The 24,074-nt window shown below is 39.9% G+C and overlaps 1 protein-coding gene across 2 annotated transcripts; it reads right to left on the bottom strand.

Annotated features, from left to right (window-relative positions):
* Positions 1 to 263: 263 nt before the first annotated feature.
* On the bottom strand, positions 264 to 23,215 carry MSL3 (MSL complex subunit 3). Of its 2 annotated transcripts, XM_075095486.1 has the most exons (13): positions 23,054 to 23,215; positions 20,981 to 21,063; positions 20,299 to 20,394; positions 19,626 to 19,726; positions 18,568 to 18,659; positions 17,617 to 17,739; positions 16,978 to 17,138; positions 14,816 to 14,974; positions 14,087 to 14,349; positions 13,605 to 13,714; positions 13,314 to 13,413; positions 12,762 to 12,846; positions 264 to 1,194 (listed from the first exon to the last, which is right to left on the bottom strand). In XM_075095486.1, exons 1-13 carry the CDS (start codon positions 23,150 to 23,152, stop codon positions 1,095 to 1,097), a joined length of 1,572 nt encoding a protein of 523 aa, XP_074951587.1. In that variant the 5' UTR covers positions 23,153 to 23,215; the 3' UTR covers positions 264 to 1,094. The 2 variants fall into 2 exon arrangements, with proteins under 2 accessions (XP_074951587.1, XP_074951590.1); XM_075095489.1 differs by lacking the exons at positions 20,299 to 20,394; positions 20,981 to 21,063; positions 23,054 to 23,215 and having other exon boundaries at positions 18,568 to 18,631; positions 19,626 to 19,716.
* Between the last annotated feature and the right edge of the window lie 859 nt (positions 23,216 to 24,074).

The raw sequence follows: 24,074 nt of genomic DNA, 5'->3' as shown, positions 1-24,074 counted from the left end.
TATATTTCAATTAATTTCTCCTGAATGTGTTGTCATATTTCTAGGAACTCAGTTCTCACTGAATTCCTACTTCCAGAGCTAAAGTGTTTATAACTGTCTACAGAAGCAGCCTTCAAGGCCATCGAAGAAAACCCAATGATACAGACAGGGCTTCTCTCCCTATGTTGCCAATGCTCCCGCCTCTCAGGCTATGCCTGCTCAGCAATCTCAAAAACACTGGTCAAGCAAAAGCAAGAGGTTTTAAGACAGTCAAAAATCACACATTTACACAGCAGCCACTGTGAACTTTATTAAGAAAAGAGTGTTGGCAGGTTAGCTGGCAATCCCTTTATTGACTTCTCTGCTTACTTGTAGGAAATCAGTTCTTTCATAATGGCTCTGGAAATCATTTATTGCCAGGTAAATGTTGAATCACTGGCAACGTATGCTCTCCTTGGTGCTCTAGCAGCCTTACCATGAAAAGGGCTATACACACCTTTGCAAAATGCAAAGTAAGCAACACATCTTTCATTCAAGCAACAAAGTCATTCCTGAGGCAGATGTCATGCTAGCCAAACAGCAGAAACACCTTTACATGAAGCTATCTTTTCTATCACGACAGTTCCACAAAATGAAGTGCATTTTGTGAGGAAAAATACTCCTTAAGATACCAGTTATGCATTCTCTTCCTGTAACTGTGTAGTCAAGTCTCATTTCTCAGGCTGGAGAGGTTGTGCTAAAATGAAACGCAGCATGATGATCTATCTTCATGAAAATATCCTATTGCTTCTGCAGGCAAGGAGGAGGCATCTGCTTTTGCCTCCTTTCCTCTTTAATAGTCCTATGCAGTCTTATGGATTAGGAATCAAAAAAAGGCTTCTTCATTCATCTGCAGTCAGAGTTATAGTCAATCCTTTAAGTAACTCACAACACAGTCTATATACATCTCTGAAAAGTAGTTCTCCATTCCTACGTAATCCAACCATCACAGAAAATATTCCCCTATTTCTCCAACTCCAGAAGTTGTTTTAATTCCATCTTCATCTTGTAGCCACGCGGCAAAAGCAGCATTGTCATGGGCTACATATAGTAGAATTTAGTCTTTATTAATAGCTTCAGTAGATTGCCCGAGGATTTTTAGTACTGTAGTAGGCTTCACATGCAGCTACATAAGCAGATTCTGGGAAGAAGTCGTCATGGTATTCTGCTAAAAACCTGAAAAGAAAGCACACCAAAGAAAGAACACATGAAACATTTAAGAGAAAAACTATTTTCAAATTAATTTTTAAAGCTCAGCAAAACCAGAGCCTGGGAATTAAGAAATATTACACTTCAAAATTTGGCATACAAAAGGCTTGCCCTAGTTTCACAAGTTTTATGCAGTGAAAAAACAGCCTTCCCCTATCATTCTCAAATTCAAATAGCATTAAAAAAATTTGCTCATGCTCAATTAAAAAAAAAATTCCAAAAGTTGAAGCTACACTCAGAAAAGAAGGCAGAGAATTATTACAGATGAAAAAAAAAAAAAAAAAAAAAGAAAAAGAGACCTTTCTGCAACTTTTCAGTCACCTGCTCCACATACTATTTTTCATTTATGTCAAAACCAGGACTTTCAGTTATCACTATGTTAGTATGGACAGTAACCATTAAGTCAAACTCTATCTTTTAAGCTACGTAAAGCTATGTTCTCCTCCTTCATGAGCCTGTGCATTCAGGGTCTCCACGCCTCATAAGTATCTGTTTTAAATATGGCTATCAAAGACAAATGCACATCATCCATCCTTTGTTGGATGCAGGGAGAAACATAGTGACAAAGGCAGAGGAAAAGGATGAGGTACTTAATGTCTTCTTTGCCTCAGTCTTTGATAGTAAGACCGGTGGTTCTCTGGATACCCAGCCCCCTGAGCTGGCAGACAGGGACTGGGAGCAGAATGAAGCCCCCATAGTCCAAGAGGAAATGGTTAGCGATCTGCTACACCGCTTGGACACGCACAGGTCTATGGGGCCGGATGGGCTCCACCCAAGGGTACTGTGGGAGCTGGCAGAAGTGCTCACCGAGCTACTTCCGGTCATTTATCAGCAGTCCTGGCTGTCCGGGGAGGTCCCCATCGACTGGAGGTTAGCAGATGTGATGCCCATCACCAAGAAGGGCTGGAAGGAAGATCCAGGTAAAAAACTCTCTGGAAATCTGAGTCCAAAGAGTTGTAGTAAATAGAGTTAAATTCAGTTGGTGACCAGTCACAATCGGTGTTCCCCAGGGCTCAGTGTCGGGGCCAGATCTCTCTAACATCTTTATCAATGATCAGAATGAGGGGATCGAGTGCACCCTCAGCAAGTTTGCAGAGAACACCAACTTGGGTGGGAGTGTTGATCTGCTTCAGGGTAGGAAGACTCTACAGAGGGACCTGGACAGGCTGGATTGATGGGCTGAGGCCAACTGTATGAGGTCCAACAAGGCCAAGTGCCGGGTCCTGCACTTGGGTCACAACAACCCCATGCAATGCTACAGGCTCAGGGAAGAGTGGCTGGAGGGCTGCCTGGCAGAAAAGGACCTGAGCATGTTGGTTGACACCAGCTGAATACAAGCCAGCAGTGTGCCCAGGTGGCCAAGGCAGCCAACAGCATCCTGGCTTGTATGAGGACTAGTGTGGCCAGCAGGAGTAGGGGAGTGATCATGCCCCTGTACTCGGCACTGGTGAGGCCACATCTGGAATACGGTGTTCAGCTTTGGGTCCCTCACTACAGGAAAGACATTGAGGTGCTGGAGCGTGTCCAGAGAAGGGCAATGAGCTGGGGAAGGGTCTAGAGGACAAGTCCTATGAGGAACAGATGAGGGAACTGGGGTTGTTTAGCCTGGAGGAGGCTGAGGGGAGACCTTATCGCTCTCTACAACTACCTGAAAGGAGGCTGTAATGAGGTGGGTGTTGGTCTCTTCTCCCAGGTAACAAGCGATAGGACAAGAGGAAACGGCCTCAAGTTGTGCCAAGGGAGGTTTAGATTGGATGTTAGGAAAAATATCTTCACTGAAAAGCTTGTCAAGCATTGGACCAGGCTGCCCAGGGAAGTGGTTGAGTCACGATCCCTGGAGGTATTGAAATAGCCAAGTACCCAATATTTTATCATGTCTTCCTGCTCTGGTAACATACAACTCTTTCTTTGGTTTAGGACTGAAAATGAAAATAAGCTGTGCTGCTAACACCAGTAACAAACAGCTAAAACCACTATAAGCTCTCTGCTCTTTCCTTTGTATACAAAGATACTGCTTATACAGATGGGGACAAAAGAGCAAAACAGTTCTTAAACCCTACAGTACAGGAACAAGCCATACTTCAGAAAAAACCCACAGACCTTCAAAAAATATCTGGATATTTTAGATCAGCATCAGTAAATACGGCAAAGTGTTAACTACAGTTTGAGCTGGAATAGGAAGCAATGGAAACACCAGGAAACAATGTTACTTGCAGAATCTGGTTTCTCTCAAGAACCACTGGCTAGGGAGATTACTTCACTATTGAAAGCTAATAATATCAGTTTTGTATAACCAGCACTCTGGACATAGAAAGTCCAAATTTAAAAAAAACAAAACAAAACTACAGGTGAATGCAATTAAAACCATAGCGTTTCTTCAACCACACTCACAGCTACACTGCCTGAACTAGGCATTTCCTTTGATCTTAAGAAAGCCAAAGCATCAAAGAATACTTACTAGATACTCTATATAAGGCAATCAACATTTAATAGGAATATATTAATTGCTGAGGGCTCATGCAGAAAGGTTACAGCACAAAAACACAGACAAATGAAAAAGATTGATTTTTCACACACACAATCCTTGTACTTAAACATGGGCATCCAGCAAGTGGTAAACTGGAGGAATAACTGGTAACATCCTACTAATTCTAGGAAAATCAGTGAGAAACACAAGCTTTTTTAGAAGAATCAGTCCTTCAGTGTGTCACCATTTATTTAGAAGGCACTTTGTCAACTTCCTCCAAACTTGCTTATTTCATAGGAATTCTGTCATTAGCAATATAGAGGGAGCTAGGGTCATTTCTGATGTAAAATGTTTCAGGATTAAGACATACAAGTAACTGGCTGGATAACCAGTACACCATCCAGAAGATCAAACAGCAGCTTATTTTTAAACTTTACCTAAGAAACTGAGCAGAAAAGGCTCTGCTACATGACCTGTAACAGCGTCTAATCAAGCACATAATTTCTGGCAACATTCAGCTGGGCAGGTACTGCCAAAAGGGAGAAAAATCACTCTTGTTTTTAAAGCAAGGATCCAACTGGCTCTGCCAGAGACTGACACCACATAAGCTATCATAATAAATGTGTAAGAGCGAAGTAAATTTAAAGTTCCACATACTCTTCATTCATCCATTAAGTGCATTAAATACTTTACAATACTTTTTACTTGTAAGTATTCATACTGTGCTAGTTTCTCATTGGGTTCAACAGTAGCTTCCCATGGTATTAAATAGCACAAAGCAAAAAGAATTACATAACTGAGGTTGAGAAATAATTTTTAAAAATACCTTCTATAAAACTATTTTGCTAAATATAAACAATTGTTTTTAATATTACAGCTTGTTACAGTTGCATTATACCAATTTCCTATTCAAAGAAATAAAGGAATTTAAATAAATAAGATGAGCAGTGAAATATTTTCCCCTGAAAGAACAAAAGACAGCCACAATCAATGCAACAAGCTACTAAGCAGTGAATCCAAATCAGTAAAACTTTGGCAAAAGAATGAACTAGAAAAACAGTTTTATTCTTTTCTCGATCTAAAAAAAAAAAAAAAAAACCAACAGATCTAGATTAAAACCACCAATATTTGATTAATACCCTGAACCACACTACTCTGTGATTTACTAGCCCTTGTCATTAAAAACATTCACCACCTACTCTTCTAGGCTTACCAGGCCATAAATTGATCTAATACTTTATGAAATACTTTTTTTCATGACGTAAGAGATACTCCTTAGAAAAGGATCCAAAGAAACACAAAAACAATTTACCCAGTCAGATCCTCCTAATCTTCACTGAAGCACGTCATTCATTTGCACTACACACACACACCTCACTATAGGAAAACCACTACAAGAAAGTACTGAAATTACAGCAATTTAGAAGCTAATAAAATACCTGAGTCATCAACTGCTATGACCGCTGACTCTAGTTAGCCACAAATCACTTTCTGGGATATGTGGGGTTGGTGCGAAATGAGTGCGATAAGGCTGGAAACTTAACAGGCTTGAGTCTAACTTTTAACAGATTGCACAAGATTAAGATGAGCCACAAATGGAATTTAATTAATAATTCTTCATTAATACACGTTAATGACCTCAAGAGATAAACTACGGGGGCTGATCAAATTCTTAGTGTCATTGGATAACATCCCGTAAAACACAGAACCAAGTGCTAGATCTTACAAGGGACAATATTTTAAAAGAACATCAATAAAACAAAGGAACCTTCAGAGGACACTGGGTAGCTGAGAGTTCCAAGAATTTTAAGAGCAAGTAATGGGAAACAGGTTCATTTTCTCTTACAGATTTCCTGACTTTTAGTTAAGATCATCAGTCATAAATGCCAGTTTGGTGCAAGCTAAAGTAACAGCTGGTAAAGATGAGAAATTTTAGTCGAGATGCTTATGACACAGCTACAACTCAACAAAAAAAAAAAAAAAAAGGCAGGCAGAATGCATGCAGTCAAATGTACATCTCTCCGTTCTTAATATAACAGTTGTGAAAAGCTAAATGCCCCAGAGCTAGCAAATACAAATTACTTCCTACAGAGAAGCAGGAGCAAACAGGCTAAAGAACACAAGGTCAGCTTCTGTCCCTATCCTTTATATATCTGTAAACAAAGAGAAGTGGCCCTTCTGAAGCTGCTTTCTATTCAAACTACATTGCAGTGCAGAAAGCTGGTACAGAAATATTAGGAGTCTCGTAAGACTCTTAGCTACTGGATATTTCACTAATGCTTTGCTCTTGGAAAAGCTGAAATAGCACGAAGATCAATTACACTGCCACCTGCAAGTCATGAGCCAAGATTTAAAAACAGAGGGAGCTGTACTTAGCAAGCAGAGCCAATGTTCAGCTGTATATTAGAAAGCACGCTGCTATTTAGCTATGTTTCATTACTTTTAACTTACAAATCTGATAAATTCAGTCACCTATTGCATTACTGCCTTTAATTTTTATACTTTTTTTACAGAGTTCATACGCGTACACCTACACAGTGAAACTTCTTATGAGTAACCAAGTTTTGAGATGCGCAGTCCACACAAACATCCTGATGTAAGACTGCACACTTTTTTCTCATCGTGAGCATCCACAAAAAGAATACTTATGCTTTACACTTGTGTTCAGAACATAGAGGTAACATGGCACAACACAGGTATTTCCCTCTCTACCACAGGTTCCTAGAACACCACCACTTGAGAAAAAACTAAAGGGGATGGAGATAAAGGAAACAGACACGTGGGCAACCTAGCTTGAAGAATTCCTATGTTCTGATCTTCACGTGTAGCAGTCTGCAAGCAAACTTACCTCAGGTGACTCCAAACAATAGCCTCACAAATACACTACCATCTGGCTGAGAGTTACGCAAGCAGATCTACCAAAAAGAGGCATAGAACTATCATTATTCACATTAAAAGGCCACTTGACATATATATGTCAGGAACATTTCTCAAAGTCACTGAATTAACAGGAGCTTTAAGAGTGTCATCTGGTAGCGAAAATGTCCTTGTCTTGGCAGTGTCAACACAACCTATTACCTGAACAGTCTCTGCATGAAGAAAAACATTCTTCTAAACATCACCTACCACCACATGAATAAACTCAGGGACAGCCTGAAAAGTGAAAATTACAAAGAAAGGAAAAACCGTACTAATTTTAAGGCAGGCAAACTCAGCCATAAAGATATAAGAATACAGAGTTAAAAGGAAAAGTTTCCAGGAAGGTGACATCTTACACACGTTTGCTATAGAGTTCTAGACTGTAAGCAGATGCTTTGATGAGATCAGTGGCCTGGGCCAGATGCTGTTGGAAAGGCAATTGTAATGATCTAAAGGAGTTTGCTTGAAGAGCATGATGGGTCCTAACTCTGAGTCACATCAAAAGAAATGTCATTTGCAGATTAAGAAGCTCTCTCCTCTCTGAGACAACTACTCAAATGCAGGATTTAAAAGCTAAAAGGCTTAGTTTCACACAAGAGCGTATGCTACCACCTACCCCCCACCCCCTCCAACTGATAGGCCTGCCTCCATCTGGAAGGCTGTTCAGGGCAAAAGCTCGCCAACACAAAGTTCATCATAACCCCAATGCAGTCAACAGAACAAGTGAAGTGAAAGGTTTCAGATGTTTATTCTGATATCCAGTGTCTCAAGAACCACACCAAAGGAACAAACAGGCTTGTTCTGTTGGCTGAACTCTTGTCACTCATCCCCATACAGAAACAGAGATCAACTTCCTTGGCCTTGAAAGCGAAAGTGCAGAAAACTCTGAAGATGCCCAGCTGCCAACATAACATTTCTAGTAATCAGGCTGAGTGAGGGAAAATTAAAAGTGGTAACTTCCAGCAGACCTTTTGGGACAGTCCTGCAAGAGCTCAATACAGGAGTCCTTGGTTGGCCTTGAGGCTGAAGATCCACTTTTGGCAAGGCCAGCTCTGATCCTAGAATCAACTCCTAGAACAGCCTTCTAAAAAAGCTACCACAATACATTTAAAATATTTTGGGCGACCTCTCACTTTAGATGCATGATCCAAACCTCTGCTATTATGATTAGGAATATGGTCATTCAAACACCCAGGCACCTTATGATTTGGTAAGCAGAAGGAAGACAAGCAATCCACATGGGGCAGTTGCAGGAAGTATTTTTGGCAAAGCAGTCAAGCCTTAGTCAAGAATAATAAGCACACACAAGCAAATTCTGCAGACCAACAAGACAACAAAAGCCTACTGAAAATAAGAACCTGTACAATACCAGGTACTCACTGACTAAGAAGCATTCAACATAAAGGCACCAAAAGTTTGAGAGGACCCAAAATGGCAGTTACCTTTCTACCCATTTAATGAATCCAGCAAAGCCCAAATACAACAGTAGTAACGCCCTAAAATATGGCATATACATTCACAGTGCAAGTGTCACCAATTTCGGTGACACAAGTACAACTCCTACATTTCAAAGTGTTTCCAAAATTTAAAAAAAAATTCCTTTACCTGTTTGTGCCTCTAAACCCACACCTGTCCATTTACACTCAGAACCTTGATTTGCTCACGTTTAGGCTCCAATTCCATAAAGTTTTCTAGTAGGCCATATTCGCTATGCTGCATGGGTACTTCCTCTCAAGTGACCAATTAACCACAAAACTGAGAGGCAAATAGAAAAGCCCTCACCAATAAAAGAAACAGTAGCAGAATTGCGTTCTTTGTGATCTTTCAAAAAGTGTTTTTAATCAGTTGTCATCTTGCAACTTTATTGACACAATGATCAGGAACTCCGTCACAAGCAACTTCACTTAAATAAAAATGTTTTCTATTCCATTCACCATGTGCAATGCTTCTTTTTTTCATTCTCAGGAAGCCACTAATAACCTCTCATTAATTGCACATTAGCACAGACTAGTGGTCATAATTCACCACTGCAATTACATATAATAAAATTACTACACTCAAAAGATGTTATGCTATCAGAGATGTATTTCTTAAGGTTACTTCAAACAACTTGTCATCTTTCTATATACACCTTTTATTATCACAGCCCTCTAATTTGGTCATATTCTGATTTGGCTTCCTTCTCATAAAATATTCAGCAGTATTAAAATACTTTTCTACCCATGGAGCAGAGTGGCACAATAGATACAAGCAGGTTGTAAAAACATCAGGAAAAAAAATGAGATCTAAAATGCAAGAGACAACTTACAAGCCATAGCAAGTTTGAAATATCAGTGGGTTTTTAACAAAACCAAAAGTCTTTGAACATTAAGAATGTAGTTTTCCATAACCTGGTGGAATTATCCAATCATCCAATCCAATGAAATACTACATACTGGCTTCATCTGGAAAAGTCTATTAGAATTTTTAGAAGCATTATTTTAGAAATATTTTGTCACTCACTCATTCTTCTGTATTTCATGAAAGTCAAAATACCTATGGCTTTCTGAAGGGCTGTACAATTTCATTTTGCTTTTTTTCCTGAAAATGCAAACAATGTTGACTGAAATTACCTCAATGGAGATGGGTCTTGCTATTCTAAAAACAGACATGTTATATTCTCCTACTTTTTAGGCATCTCCTATCGGTCAACAGTCCTGAGAAGTGACCTCTCTGACCACAAAACAGTTTTATAAGTCAGGGCTATGTTCAAATCAATGGAAATGGCAAAACAAAACATGGCACCTTCTTGCCCATCATTTCTCATCACTTAAGCAGCATCTGGAGGCATGCCAGACACCTCCATATACAGCACTTGATTAAAAATATGGCTGAAATAAGAGAAGCGGTTAAACGGCAATATTTACTCCATCTCAAAAACTATTAACAGGCAGGAAGATTTAATCAGGGGTCCTTTGCTAGTACAATTACAAGCTAGAAGGCACCAGTTTCTGTGTTAGCTTGCATTGCTTGCTCCTGAAGACTAAACTCAAACTGTAAGGGAAATTCAGTGAAAGCAGCTGGCAAGTTTGTAACTGAAGTCCATTTCAGACGGTTATTCTTCTGCAAGTATGAGATTTACTCAAATTATTTAGGTCTGAAAGTGAAGACTAAAAGTTTTGTACTGAATTTGAGAAACTACTTTTCTTTACTCCTGCAAATTCTATAAATAAGAAATCAACTTTCATGTTCTCCATGAAGAAATTTTCATTACGCAAACTTGTAGAAAGCTGCACTAAGCACAAAAGGTACAGCTTCTACTTAATATGAAACTCAAAAATAATTATTTCATACATGCCTTAAAAATACAGCTTGTCTGGGAAACTGAGATCAAGCTTGTCTAGCAGCAATCTGAGGGCATGACTGGAAAATATTACCCATGTAGCATCTCAAAGTGAATTTAATGCATCTATCAAGTACCAAGTAAACGCAATAAAACAAGCTTCCAAAGTGTTATATCAAATAAGTCTCAGTTTCTCAGCCCGTAAGAGATTAATAGTACAAATATTAAACGAAACTGTAAATTTTAGCCATAAAATCATAATTCAGAATTAAATCACTATCTATGCTAGAACTAAATCAGTTGTGTACCACCTGAAAGTTTTATTTTAAAATACATAAACTACTTACGCTTGGACTACTCTACAGAAACAGTTTTATTAAGGCGAACAGATAGCTTCAATCCCTTGCCAGCTATTAGGAAAAATAAAGAAAAGGAGAGTACTTCAGCTTGTCACTCAAGAGCAATGCACTACGAGAAATTAGGCAGTCATAAGTAAACTGGCTGCTATCTTCTACTGTATACAGACTGTATAGGACAGTTCTTACCTTTCAAAAGGTAAGCCAGAACAGAACTAATAGAAAATATTTACAATAAGCATCCATTCCCAAAAAGGAAAATACAGAATGTGAAAATTGAAGAACTAGTACAAGATGTCACCTCAGCTTTTGTTTTTCCCTTGTGATGAGAAACAGATAATACAGAAGTATTTCTGTGATAAAAATCAAGTCTGAACAAGTTTCTAGAAAATGTAATTGGTTTGACTGCTTTCAAAGACATATGGGACAAAAAGAAATACCCAAAAGAAAGACATCCTAAAGCCCCACAGATAGGTGCTGGGGAGAAAAAAAATCATGAAACAAACTAGTTATTTGCATTGGTTTCTATGTTACCTATTTGAATACACAGTAGCATACTAGTACGGAAACTAGTCTAAGAATATTTATGACAAAGCTACCTAAGATCAAATGCTTCCTACAGGAGTAACTGTAGCTTGGAAGCTTTTTCAGGAAGGCTCTCAGTTTGACCAGTTCTGACAAAACCACAGAAATCATTATTTCAGCATAGAAATCTTGAGAACAGCGGCAGCAAAACACATATGACATTGGCTTAGAAAGCACTTGGGGGGAAAAAACCCACACAGCCCTCAAATATTTGCTTCTACCAGCTATGAAATGCCCACACCATGCTTGCCTTGGGGGGCTCATTTTGGTTTAGTTGTAGTCTGGTCTTGAAGACTGGATGCCCGCTAGTACTGGAGCACACTTCTGATTAAGTGTTTTCCCAAAGGAATCCGGCTTGTGTACTCAGAGCACTCTGCAGTGCAACACAAAGCATGGTAGGCTGGAACTACTGAGAGATTTGCTTCAAAAGCACATTTCTATTTGACCTAAAAATGCTGATGTGGAAACATCCGATTTTGTTTTGTAATTTCTACTTACAGATGACTACACATTTCAGCAAGGTGGTCTGATGGAAAAAATAAGACATATGTGGATACTACCACTGCAGCTTTCAGTTTAATCACCTCCCTACTTGTAGAGGGGGGTGAGGGACATGTTTCCTCCTTCCCTCTATTCCAGTCCACCACAGTTCATCCACGGAATGAGTATGAAGAAACTGCATTTAAGATGCTAAAGTGTAGAGAGCTGCTCTGATCAACACAAGAATCTGAGCAGGCAGAGGTCTGATAAAAACTGATCTGATCCACAATGAGTTAAGCACCCTAAATAATATTCACTCCAAGCAAAAAATAGGTTTCCAGCAATAAGCACTAACGCTGTCCTGCTTAACTTAAAGATAATTTGAATACTAACAAGGATCTGACGAAATAGAGATGTAAAAAGGAATTGGTAAAAAACTTAGAAATTAAATGCTTCAAAAAAAAGTTTCAAATTGTAGAAACTTTGACATTTGTGACATCTTTTATTTTCAATAAACAATTCAGGTATACCATTTTTAAGCTTTCATCTCCCTGATCTCTAACAGGACTTTTGATACTGATAAGTAACATAATGTGGCACTAGCGTATGTGGCTACTTAAGAGTCTTTGACCAAAATTAAGCTATAAATTCCACATTTGTTTGAGACATTTACCATTTACAACACCTTCTCCTGTAACTTTTCCTTGGCAAATTTATTTTCCAATGTACTGATGCTGCACAATACAGTGCCACACTAGATACCTAATTACCTCTACAGTGTCATACAGAGATACTAACTAGATTACCTGACACGTAAAGCAGATCATGGTGCAGGTATGACCATACTGACTGCAGCCATGGAGCTAGCGTGGTCAGAATGGGTTTAGGTACCCCTATAAGCCACTGCATTGCATAACAGAGAAACCTTTCTGTTTAAAGCTCAGTTAGGACAGGCTTTTCTTTAAAAAGAAAAACACTATTATTAAAAACATGTTCTAAAACACAAGTTTCCCTCCCTGCTAGTATCGATGCAACAGCAAAACTCTGATTATGCTCTCAAAAACAACAATGCAGAGTTTGTATTTCTTCATAAAACATGCTTCTTAACCAAGTCAGACTTGCCATTCCATACATACTAGCCAACAACCTTCTATACTTCAGTTCTCTGTCACTGTGTTTATCAAAACCTTAAGTAGGGAGCTTAGGTTCCCTTCAATTTGTATTACAGAATCAAAAAAACTTGTATTAATCTTTATTTAAATTGTTATTATTAAAATCCTGTACTACATTTATTATACTCTTGTAGTTATAGAAAATGAACGTATTTTTTTAAAAACTGTCATTCCAGGACACAGAGATCTACCTAACAACGCAAACACTACTGTGGTACATTGTGTCACATTACCTCAGAAACATTTCGAAGTGTTTCACTAAAGCCTTTAGGTTTTTGTCAGGAAAGCACATCTTCCCCAGTATTTCTGGTAGCTTTACTGTAAATAAGAGAAAGAATGTTTACACCTATTCTTGTAAAAGCTACTTCTAATTACTTTTACCTACTATACAGAAAAGAATAGAAAAATTTCTTCTCCCTGCAGCCTCCACTTTTCTTTGCAAGTTACTCAGTGATCTTTTTCAAAGCCTTACTAAAAGGAAGCATGCTGAGAAAGTGCATGCTGCTTGGTTTAATGGTGTTTGATAGCGTGTTGGAAGTAATGCTTGTTTGCTTTTGTTAAATGAAGGCTTACAGAGCCAGAAAAAGATAATCAAATTTTTAAAAAGCCTGAGAGTTTTAAACAGATTAAAATATACATTTCTCCAAGAATAAAACTAATTTTGATAAAGCAAACAGAAAATCACACAGATATGGTCACTGAAAATGGAGGGAAAAAAAAGAGAGAGAGAAGGAAACAACAAATGAAACCATTTTCTCTGAACACAGAGTTTTGCATCAGTTTACCAAACATCCGTAGTAAATGCTGAGATCCATAGATGTATGAGGGAGGTGGTGGTTGATCACTTGGTGGATAATTCTCTGGCATCAATTTCCAGGACAAAACCTAAAGATAAAACATGAAAACATTGGTTTTGAAATCTTTGCAGCACCATAAATCATTTAGTCCGTACAGAACTTCAAAAATCAAAGATGAAATAAGTAATACAAACAAAACCTTTTCTTGCATAGCCCTACTCTGAGGTCCACAAAGCTTTTAATCATTGAATCTAGGACAGTAATATAAAAATCTGTTACCTCATTCAATTCATTGTTTCTTCTGCCTTCAAAACCAGTAAAAACCGCGCTCCCTTCTTTGCTAGGGGTCAAAGTTATAGGTGAAGATGATCCACTATGGACAGGGGTTTCTTTAAAAAAGAGAAGGAAAAACAAACCAAAAGAAATCAGAAATAAATTTTATTATCTGTTTTATGGAACTATAAGCTGTTAAACATAACTAAGGCCTTCTGCTAAAATGTTTAAAGTCTTAATCACTGGAACTCAATAAATGCTATCCTAAAAGTAGGCTCATAGGAAAGCAACTCTTTGAATTCTGTTAAGAAGTACTGCAACTATTGCTTTGTATTTCCACCTTCGGCACAAGGCCTCAGAGGTAAATAATTGATACAAAAAGTAATGAATTCCCACTTCAGTCATTCAATTCACAGTCCACACAGCATTAAAAAAAGACCAGGACTTAAAATCTTGTTTACAGCAACAACGTAAAGAGCAAAACCTACTTTTTTCCAGGTGCAAAAAGAGCTTTGGCATAGAAGCTGGGGTCTCAAGATGCCGTCGTTTAGGTTGCGGGGAAGCACTGCTTTCCGATAACCTGTCGCAGTTAGAGCTATGGCGCGTAGAACGTCTCAGCGACTGCAGAATTTCAGGTTCAGCTTTTCGTCTTTTTGGTGTGGCTGGCTCCCCTGTTGTAGGCTGGCTGTCAGTTGACTGAGGTGTTGGTGGATTCAACAGAGGAGGACTTGGAGAAAGCTCCTCCTGATTTCTAGGAAATAAAGGCAGCTCTATTGAAGTGAAGCAATCAGGGCTCTTCCCCCAAAAGAGATTATTCTAGTTTCACAGATCTTGTTAAACAATTATTCAGATTAAACAGTCTCCTCCCAATAACTATCAAAGTGACGAGGCCTTCTTTTAAATACTATTTCCCAGAAGTATAAATATGAAAATAAATAAAAACTAATGAACACAAATTCACATTTCAGTGTAATTTTTTTCCCCACAAACTTGCAGCGTAACTCTACACCAGTCAGTACAAACCCCTTTTGAAGTTAACCAGATCAGAATTCACATTCTGAATTCAGGCAAGCAATTTACAGAGAAGTCCAACATTTTATCAAGACAATTTTTAAGTCAAAATCTGTGAGAAATCATTCTATTCTAAATATATAACCACATTCCATTGCATTTTCCTCAGGAGATAAGCAGTATTAGATTCCATATACCCAACCCACCTGTTAGTATTTGTTGAATTTTCTTTAATGGGAAGAAAGAACTTTGATGAAGTCACCTTCTTAAATTGAGCTTGTTCATAAGGATAGAGCAAAATTAATGGAAGAGTGAAGTCAAAGGTTATTCTCAGTCCATCCACCATCTCTTTACATAGCTCAACACTAGAGGAAGAAAAAAGGATTATGAATTTCAAAGTTGCATGTCAGAATTTTTCAGTGTAGTTGTAGGAAATTCCCTTTTAATACAGATCATTAATGTCATAACTACGACATGCTGACTTAATCACTAAGTAACCACGAGTGATTAAAAGCATACTTGGAGACTGTGATTGCTGTTGGTAACTTCAGACAAGTATAAATTTTAAGTCTGCTTAATAAAGTCAAACAAAATCATACAATTGTTCTGCTATATTACTATTTACTGGATTAATAAAGTCTACTTTACAGTAAATAAAGTTACGTTAGTTCTTCATGTAAGCATTATTTTGTTCTTCCAAGTTCACTAGGCTCAAAAAAGCAGCATCTGCCAGAAAAAGTAAGTAAGTACTCAATAGGTTGAATCTCTGCCTAAAAGGCATGTGCAGAATTTGACCTATAGGCACTAAGACACAGTTAAGGCTGTGCTTAAGAGATACCCAGTGAACCAATAAAAACAGATATATTTGCATTGGAGATCAGCTTCCAGTGTCCTGCTCCTGGTAACCAAAGCACTACATTTAGAGGCTACTGGGAATTTCCGTTTTGGGCTTATGTAAAAGACTTACAGTACTATGTCATGAGTAGATGTGCTGTTACAAGTAGAACCAAGAACACTGAGCCCAGCCCGCTTCCAACATCTCTCACCTCTATGAAACTATTCATCTCCCACGTCTCAATTTACATCGATGCATATGGTAACAGTAATTTGATTCTGCCAGTGACACACGTTAGAAATTCTATACTTCATATTACTGTTCCATACCACCTGCTAGAACTACCACCTTTTGTAAACACTCTATATACATTGGGTCAGGTGACCATCGTGCAAAAATTCTATCACGTCCAAGAAGATCATTACCTTCTGTGTTAGAGCCATATGGGCAATACAAAAAAGTTGCCAGCTGAATCTCTCCTACTTAATGCATCACTGAAATGAATACACATTTTCCATACTAAAGCACCTTCTTTACTGAGAAAGTCACTTAAACATACACCTTTAAAAATCATAATGTGCATAAAACCTTCTGTTCCTATTTCTGATGTCTCATCTAACTTCTTGTTTGGGAGATTTAATGATACCTTCCTTCTTTGTCATGTATCTGTCAAATAACGCATGACATCAATATAAACCAAGACACTCACATAGACCAAAATATCACAAGGAATAGCACAATTGTGCACCATTAAAATAGAATGTGGTAACAAAAGTCAAGATTTCTCTTTGATAAAATACAAGATTTCACACCAGTGTAGACTTAAGTAAAGAAGCAGTCTCATCCAATATTGACAATCTTTAACATAAGAGAAAAAACAAAACCAAAAAAACCCCACGCTGCAAACACACACTGCATTTGTAGCACAGTAGAAAAATACACAGCTTAGCTGAGAAAACAGCAACTAAGACGCAGTGCATTGTAATGAACTGTGAATGAATTAGTGTTACTACACACATTGTTTCCCAACATATTGGCTCTAGGACTTAAGACAATATGTCAATTAAAAAACAAACAACCAAACAAAAAAAACCCACCAAACAGAAAAAAAACACACCTGCACTTGGAGTTCTCTGTGTTTGTATAAAATTTTTATCCTTTATAAAATTTGAAAGTGTTCAGTTTTATTTAAGCAGAATATTCTTCTATCAGGTACTCTCTCAGTCCTCAAAAGATTCTTCACACAGACAACAGCAACACATTCTTCCAAAAGAGGTCACAAAATTCACAAGAACTTACATGATAAAAGGCGATATTGATGCTTTTGCATAATGACTTCTCAGATTATAGGGACTCTCTCACTGATAAACAAATAGTCAGTGTTACTGTACAACAGGTATCTGTCAAATATTTTAAGCCCCATAAATAGGCATACATCACAGTATAAGCTCACAGAAGTGAAAAGCCTTGAAACAGAACACAGAATGCGATGTCATTCTTCCTGACAATAGTGCTGGACTAAGGATTACTCACTTTTTCTCTGGTGGCACATAATGAAGATTCATATTGGCATGTGGAGTCATCTGATGGTGCCGAGATCTTTCATTGGCTGAAAAAGCAGCATTAATAGCAAAATGTTTCACATATGACTCCAGGATGGTTATTATATTTGTTTGACAAGGAAGCTTCACTAGCTGAAAAAGGAACAAGAAATCAATGTCTTATAAAAACACTTAGTAAGTATACCAAGCTAAAACAGGAGGTTGTAATGTACTGACTATTCTAATAAGTCTCTATTGCATGAAGTTACTTCAGGGCTGATTAATTTGAACCCTTAAGCTGCATTTTTGATCAATTCTTTATAAAAATCTGGAGAAACAAAAATATGGTCAGGTTAACAAGCTTACTACATTCTCAGCTTTAAAAAACAACCTGCACTCTAAAATACAATTAGGTACTGAAATGTGACATTCTTACACATAATGACAACTCACTGGTTTAACTATAGAGAAGTCTGCTCCCTACACTCTTTTTACTCTTCCTTATACTGTCTAAGCTCACCTTTGCAATAAAGTTAAAAAAAACCAAACGGGGCTTGTTATACGTAAGAACTACTTTTGATGCCCTTCCCATCCCGCCGTGCATATTCATTTAATAGCTTTTATTTCATACCCGTTTTCTTCTATTAATATAGTAACAGTCTTCCTCAAGCTTCTTTTTCAAGACGTCGGGAATTTCTATGCTTATTGCTCTTTCTTCCATGTCCCTTTTTGTGTGAGTGTCTTGTTCTTCTTTCTACAACAAACCAGTGCAAGGAACACTATATTGGTTGTGCTTATGAATCTTAGTGAAAAAGAACGTCCATAGTCAGGATACAATACAATAATTAAGTTTTGCCACGCAAAAATAAAATATATAAAGCACCGCAAATATTTAAGTGGATAACAGCCTTACTGTAAGCAATTTAACAATACTGCTTTGAAGTAACCTGTGACTTCATTTTTAAAGACTTTTTTTTTAATTTAGCATTTGCTTGTTTAAGTATTTAACACAAAAGAATTAACAAAAACTTGTTAGGTTTTGTTGTTTCAGATCACCCACACTGTAGTAGTTAGATTTCACAGACTTTCAGAATAACTGTTTACGCTGTACTTTCTTTTCAACAGTGTAGAGAAAATAAGTATTTTTTCTCATTGTCAGTCTTCTACATTTTCATTTAAGACCAGGGTTGACATGCTCGTTTCACATTAAAATACAGCAGCCAGAAAGATCCTGCTGCTATTAGGATTTGTTCAACCTGCATAGAGCAGTAAAAGTTTACAGTACTCACAAGTCTGGATAATCTACTTTGCTATATTTTCTCCACATAAGCCTTATGTGTAGAAAAAGAGGAAAATAAATAAATGTGTATTTTCAGAATAATGTCAAAGCATTCTGCAAGATTATGACATCTTCCATAATTTTCAAAAAATCAACCACAGTAAGCACCAGGAGTAAGAAAATTATGCTTTTAATACCAGCTAAATAACCAGCTCCAACTGTGGCCCATATTTCACCTACTTCAATTTTTCCAGAGTTTTAAATACAGATGTTTAAATTCTATTAAGGAGCTCATGAATATACCATTTCTGTCCTGTCTTCTATGTCGCTTTCCTCACTTTTTATTTCTTCATCTGTTCCTTCATCACTGTCGTCAGAAGAAGAACTACTTATAGCTGTTTAAAAGAGATTTCACATATTTATCTCACATTATTACACTGCAGAGGTCAAGACCAAAAAAATTTTAGGCTTCAATGCAAAAATAAAAACCCAAACCAACCAAACAAAAAAAAACCCACCACCAAAAACCCACCACCAACCCAAAAAAAATCCCACCTGGCTTGTTATATTTAATGAGGGTTAATACTTCCAATTGAATTCAACACACAAGTATTATTCACAGCAGGCTATGAACTTTTTAAATATGTAGACAAGAAGTTTACAGGAAGTAATCTTGCATCCTCTCTAACTGAAAATCACTCACTTTTAAACGCTCCCTACATTTCCGAGCACTCACAGATCTTTTCAATTTTTATTGGACTTGAGTTCTGAACAGGGGATTAACGTATTAATCATTCAGTCAGAAGGTCTGGATCTGTGCAGCGACAGTTGCCAGAACATCAGTTAGGTGCCAGCCAGTGTTCCTGCTGGTTTTCAAGCTAGAAAGAAAAATGCTATGAAATGAAAGAGCTGGCTTGAAAGCGAAACCAGTCACTTAGCTGACAAGAAACTGACCTTTGTGCCAGGTAGACCAGGGAAAAGAAAATCTTACTGCCCCTTAAAATACATAGACACACTAGCAGGGAAAGCATCTTGTTCCCTAACACCAAACAAAGAAAACTGAGGGCTTCTTGCACCTAGTAATACTACACTAAAAGTAGCATTAAGCTCTGAAATCAGTGATTAGAATAGTTGAGTGAAAGTGACACAGGGAAAAGCCTCTGGAATGCAAGAAGAAAGGAGATGATAGATGCTTAGCATGAAACATAGCATTCACTATTCATATGTCTGCCTCTGTATATCTCAAACAGGACTGTGATACTCTCGTGTCATCCTAATAGCAAGTTCCAGTGTGCACTGTACCCCTAGCTCAAAAAGTTAAAGGCATCATGCCAGTTATTAAAAAATGAAAACATGCTCACAGTTTTCGCTACTCTCATCATTTTCTTCAGCGGGAAGACTTTTTAACACAGAGTCAACGCCAGGCAACCTGCAACGTCTCTTCTTTCTTCCCTTTCTTCTCCTACAGAAGATAAAGTGGTTCACTGAAATTTGGCTAGTATTACTTAGTTTGTTTATCCTAGCTAATTACATTACATGCAAATGCACAGGAAACATATGTTTGAGTAATTTTCATTAATTAATGTTGAAATAATTTGGACTATGCTTATCTGAGAGTGGATACCTTAGTGTCCATACATTATCTCATATTTGTGTTCTCAAGCAGATCCTCAAGCCATGGCCAACCAATATTAGATGATTACCTTTGGCTGAAAAATACTTCAGGTTTTCCCAAGTTATTTTTCAAGTGCATTCCTTTGGAAAGATGTAGATCCAATTTACAGGCATTTCACAGCAATAGTTAAGAATAATGTCGTCATTAAGTGTTAGTTATTTAGAGCGCAGTTTGATAACAATAGGTTATCTGCCTTAGTACGAGACTAGTAGCTCTCTAGAATGCACTCACTGCACACTGAGTAGGTATCTACCATCTACAGCATGAGCTTAAAGGCCAAGCTCACTTGTAGATGCCTGGACGTATCTGAACCTGAAAACGAATCTTTCGTTCATTCTGAGACCAAAAGTATTTCTTACATGCGAGCCACAGCCTTCCGTGCCAATTTACGCTGTAATCTGCGATTTTCGTCTGTATCACGAAGAACATGATCTTCAGCTGCCCATCTATCCCAGCTAAGGATAGGTTAAAAAAAAAAATTAACAGCTATGAATATACAACACTCATTATTACTAATGAATTAATATACGTTAAATCTAAAAAGCACTCTTTTAATGTCATTCAGAAGTAACATCTGTATCACAAGGTTTGTGTCCTTTTGTATTCACATGGCTTCAACTCTCGTGCTTCTATCTAAAATCTCTCAAACCTTGACTTAACCTGCAATAGTGTTTGTAGCAGCGACACATGCTATAGATCACAGTCAGAGACTGCACTCACGTACTGGCTGGCCTTGATAACCAAACAGTCCAGGTCTAGATTTAACAAAGTATAAACTCCTTTTCTTAATGGAAACCTAGAAGCCACAAGTATATGCCAAAGACAGATATCCCATAAAGTTTAAACTTGCGACTATCAATCTGATCCACTGAAATTTATGGATACACACCAACATGTCAATATGAGCAAGTATATTAAAGGCATTCACAAAACCAAAAATAGTCATGCAAACAAAGTCCTTTGATATTCTGTGTGATGCTTTTCTTTGCACAATAAAATAGAAGAAACAGAAGAACTGAGACTGTGCATACAGGTTCTTACCTTCTGTTCCAACCGTTAAAATGGATCAGATATTCTGGAATCTTTCTGCCTTTTTCATCTTTCCCAACAACAATATCAACAATCTGAAACAAATGTTGAATAGCATGCTTTAAAAAGCTTGAGAGAAAGTGAGTTTTCCAGTATTTAGGGAATTTAAGCACAAAGCAAAAAAATAAATGTTTATTTACAGAAATTAAGTACACCCATAATTTTGCCAGTGAATATTGATATGAGCAGAAGATATGGATTATACTAACTGGTCAGGAAAAGTAGCTTTTTTTGTTGTGCACTTTTGAAGTTGGGGACTGCTAACCATCTTTGTCCTGTCTTCAGATGCCCCATGCTTTCAAGACAAAGGGAGATGCAAAACAATGGAGTCTCACAATACAGATATGCAGATGTACATCTGGGCTACTGCCACCTTCCCCTGTGTGCTGTCTCTTCATGCCCTCAAAGCAGGAGACAACAGCGTTCTATAGATATAAACCCCAGAAATGCTGCTCTCTCGAACAACACTGAATCTTAGCCACAAAACATTAACAGGCTTTGCAAATATCTAAGCCTTTTTCTTCCCCTCTTTCACATATGTAAAACGGGCCGGTCTGAAAGGGTCTGCACCTCGAAAGACATTTCAAGCGGATCATTAAGAGCAGCATCAGGACGAGTAACAACAAAGGAATCATCCTGCCTGCACTTGAATAGCTCTCGATAGACCCTATACCTCCAGATGCACCCAGCAGTTAGGCTAACAGTAATGTTTTACCTTGGGAGTCCATAACATAAGAACTATTGGAGTCAAGGACAGTTATGCTGGAGTTTGGGGTATTTGAAAGTAAAGAAGAAGAGGTGCTATTGTTTTTTGCACTCAGGTTACCTCTAGGGCTGGCAATTAAAGCTGTTGGGGTGGTCAGAACATAGGACAAACAACAAAGCAGCCCAAAATATTACAGTAAGGTGGAATTCCTCATATTTGAAAAACACTGATCTACACAACTAGCAAACATGCAGCAAAACACATGAATTTGGTCAGGAATCCAGCTGCAATACCTCCCTTGCCACTCCTCTCTGTAAAACAAAACAAAAACCACCAAAGAAACAAAAAAAACCCACGAACAAACCAGAACTCAGTTTGCAAATTAGGTACAGGTGACTTAGGATAGGAAGTTTTTTCATGCCGCACTGACATGCCAAAACAATACTGTATTTACATAAAGCTCTGTAACTACTATCACGATTCGTAAGGTCGGGCCCAAGTGAGGCAGTCACCTCCTACTGCAACACTTACGGTCCACCACTTCCTGCTTGCTGTCATATTTCTGCATGCTCTCCTGTACCATTGGTACCATTTCAACCCTTCTGAAAGGCAGAAGGGCGGGAGAGCAGGGAGGGGGAATCACGCTACGCTACAAACGTGCAGGGATGAAAACAAGATGTCAGAGTTACTTTGCAGGCGTTCGGCCGAGAACGGAAGGCGGGAACCGAGTCCGACACCTCCAGAGACCCTCGGCGGCTCCGCTCTCCGCCCGAGGCGAGAGTAAGGCCCCGTCGGCCGGAGGCCCGTCCCCTCTGTGCGCGGCAGGGGGAGAGCCAAGCCCCGCCGGGGGCCGGGGTGAGAGGCGCGGGGGCCGATGGCGGCAGACGGGCGTGGGGAGCAGAGGCCCGGGGGGTACAGGCACCGGCACCGGCACCAGCGCGGTTTGTCTCACAGCCCCGTGCTGGCTGGCTGGCTGACGGGCAGGCGGGCAGGGAGGCGAGCGAGCGAGCGGGTGGGCGGCTCCCCCCCCCCACCCGGGCCAGCGTCCGTTCCCCGCCAGCAAGCGCTGCCGACAGAGCCGCCTCCTCCCGCCCCGGGCCAGGCCCGCAGCCGCTTCCCCCTCCGCCTCCCGCACGCCCGGAAGGGGAACGACCGAAGACACACGCAACGCCCAGCGGGGAGCGTTAACGGCCGCAACGGCGGCGGGCCGGACTCCGCGCCGGCCCCGCCCCCCCGCGCTCCCTCCCGCCCTCCCGGCGCGCCTCGCCGCTACCCCTGCCCCGCGGCGGGGCGGGACGGCGGCGGGCAGGTTGGGTCACCTTGGCATCATAGAGCACTTTAGCCTTGGTGGGGTCGGGCTCGAAGCAGAGAACTCTCTCCCCACGGTGGAACTTAAATTTCATTCCCCGCGAGGTCATTTGTTCATCATGGCGCAAAGGAGAGGAGCCCCGCCCCCTCCCGCGGGGGAGGTGCCGCGGCCGGCCCCGCCCCGCCCCCGGCGACACCCCGCCTCCTCAGGCGGAGGCTGGGCGGGCGTGAAGAAAGGAAGGAAGGAGGGAGGGAGTTGGGGTGCTGCGCCCCGCTTCCCCTCCCTTCTGCTAGTGAACGGCGGCCGGCCGCGGCGGAGTCGGGCTGCCCCTCTTCTGCCCGCCCCGCCGGCGGTGGGGGGAGGTGTGCGTGGCGAGGGGCGGTGGCGAGGGGACGCGTCCCTCCGGGCGGGAGGGCAGCCGCCCGCCCGTCCAGGGCTCGGGAGCCTGGGCTGCATGAGGCGAGAGCTCCCGGCCCTGGCAAGCCAGCCGGCTTGGCTGCCGGTGCCGCCGGCACCCCGCCGCACCGGGAGCCTGGGCTTGAGCCCGCCGGGGGAGCGGTGTGCTAGGGAGCATACGTGCGTCCCGAGAGCGACAGTAGGCCGCCTCCCCGTTACTGCTTCCCCCAAACATGACGGCGCAGCTCCCCTTCGCTGCCCTGTTCCTTGTGTTCTCTGCCCTGTACTCCCAAGATGGCTATTTATATGTTGTAATCTCCCTCGTGGTTTGTTTTCCTCTCTATTGTTCTTTCAGCCCTCTTGCAAACAAGTGAACTAGAAATAAATATGGTGTTGGACTAGAAACTCAATTACCTAGAGTTTGATTTCTCTTTCCAATGCTCAATTTCAAATTCTTCGAGTATTGAACAGGATGCAAATAGTGGAAATAATCAATTTGTGGTTTTCTTGCCTGTGTACTTTATGCTGACTGATGCTTGGAAGGGACTGGGGTTCTGTCAGGGGATCGCGGCAATTTCCCACACAATGTTATTAGATGTTTCCTCAGGCCGTTACAGTTTTGATGCCAGTTCTGC

The sequence above is a fragment of the Phalacrocorax aristotelis genome, chromosome 1 (assembly GCF_949628215.1).
Source record: "Phalacrocorax aristotelis chromosome 1, bGulAri2.1, whole genome shotgun sequence".
NCBI lineage: Eukaryota > Metazoa > Chordata > Aves > Suliformes > Phalacrocoracidae > Phalacrocorax > Phalacrocorax aristotelis.
This window is presented reverse-complemented; position numbering and strand designations above follow the sequence as displayed.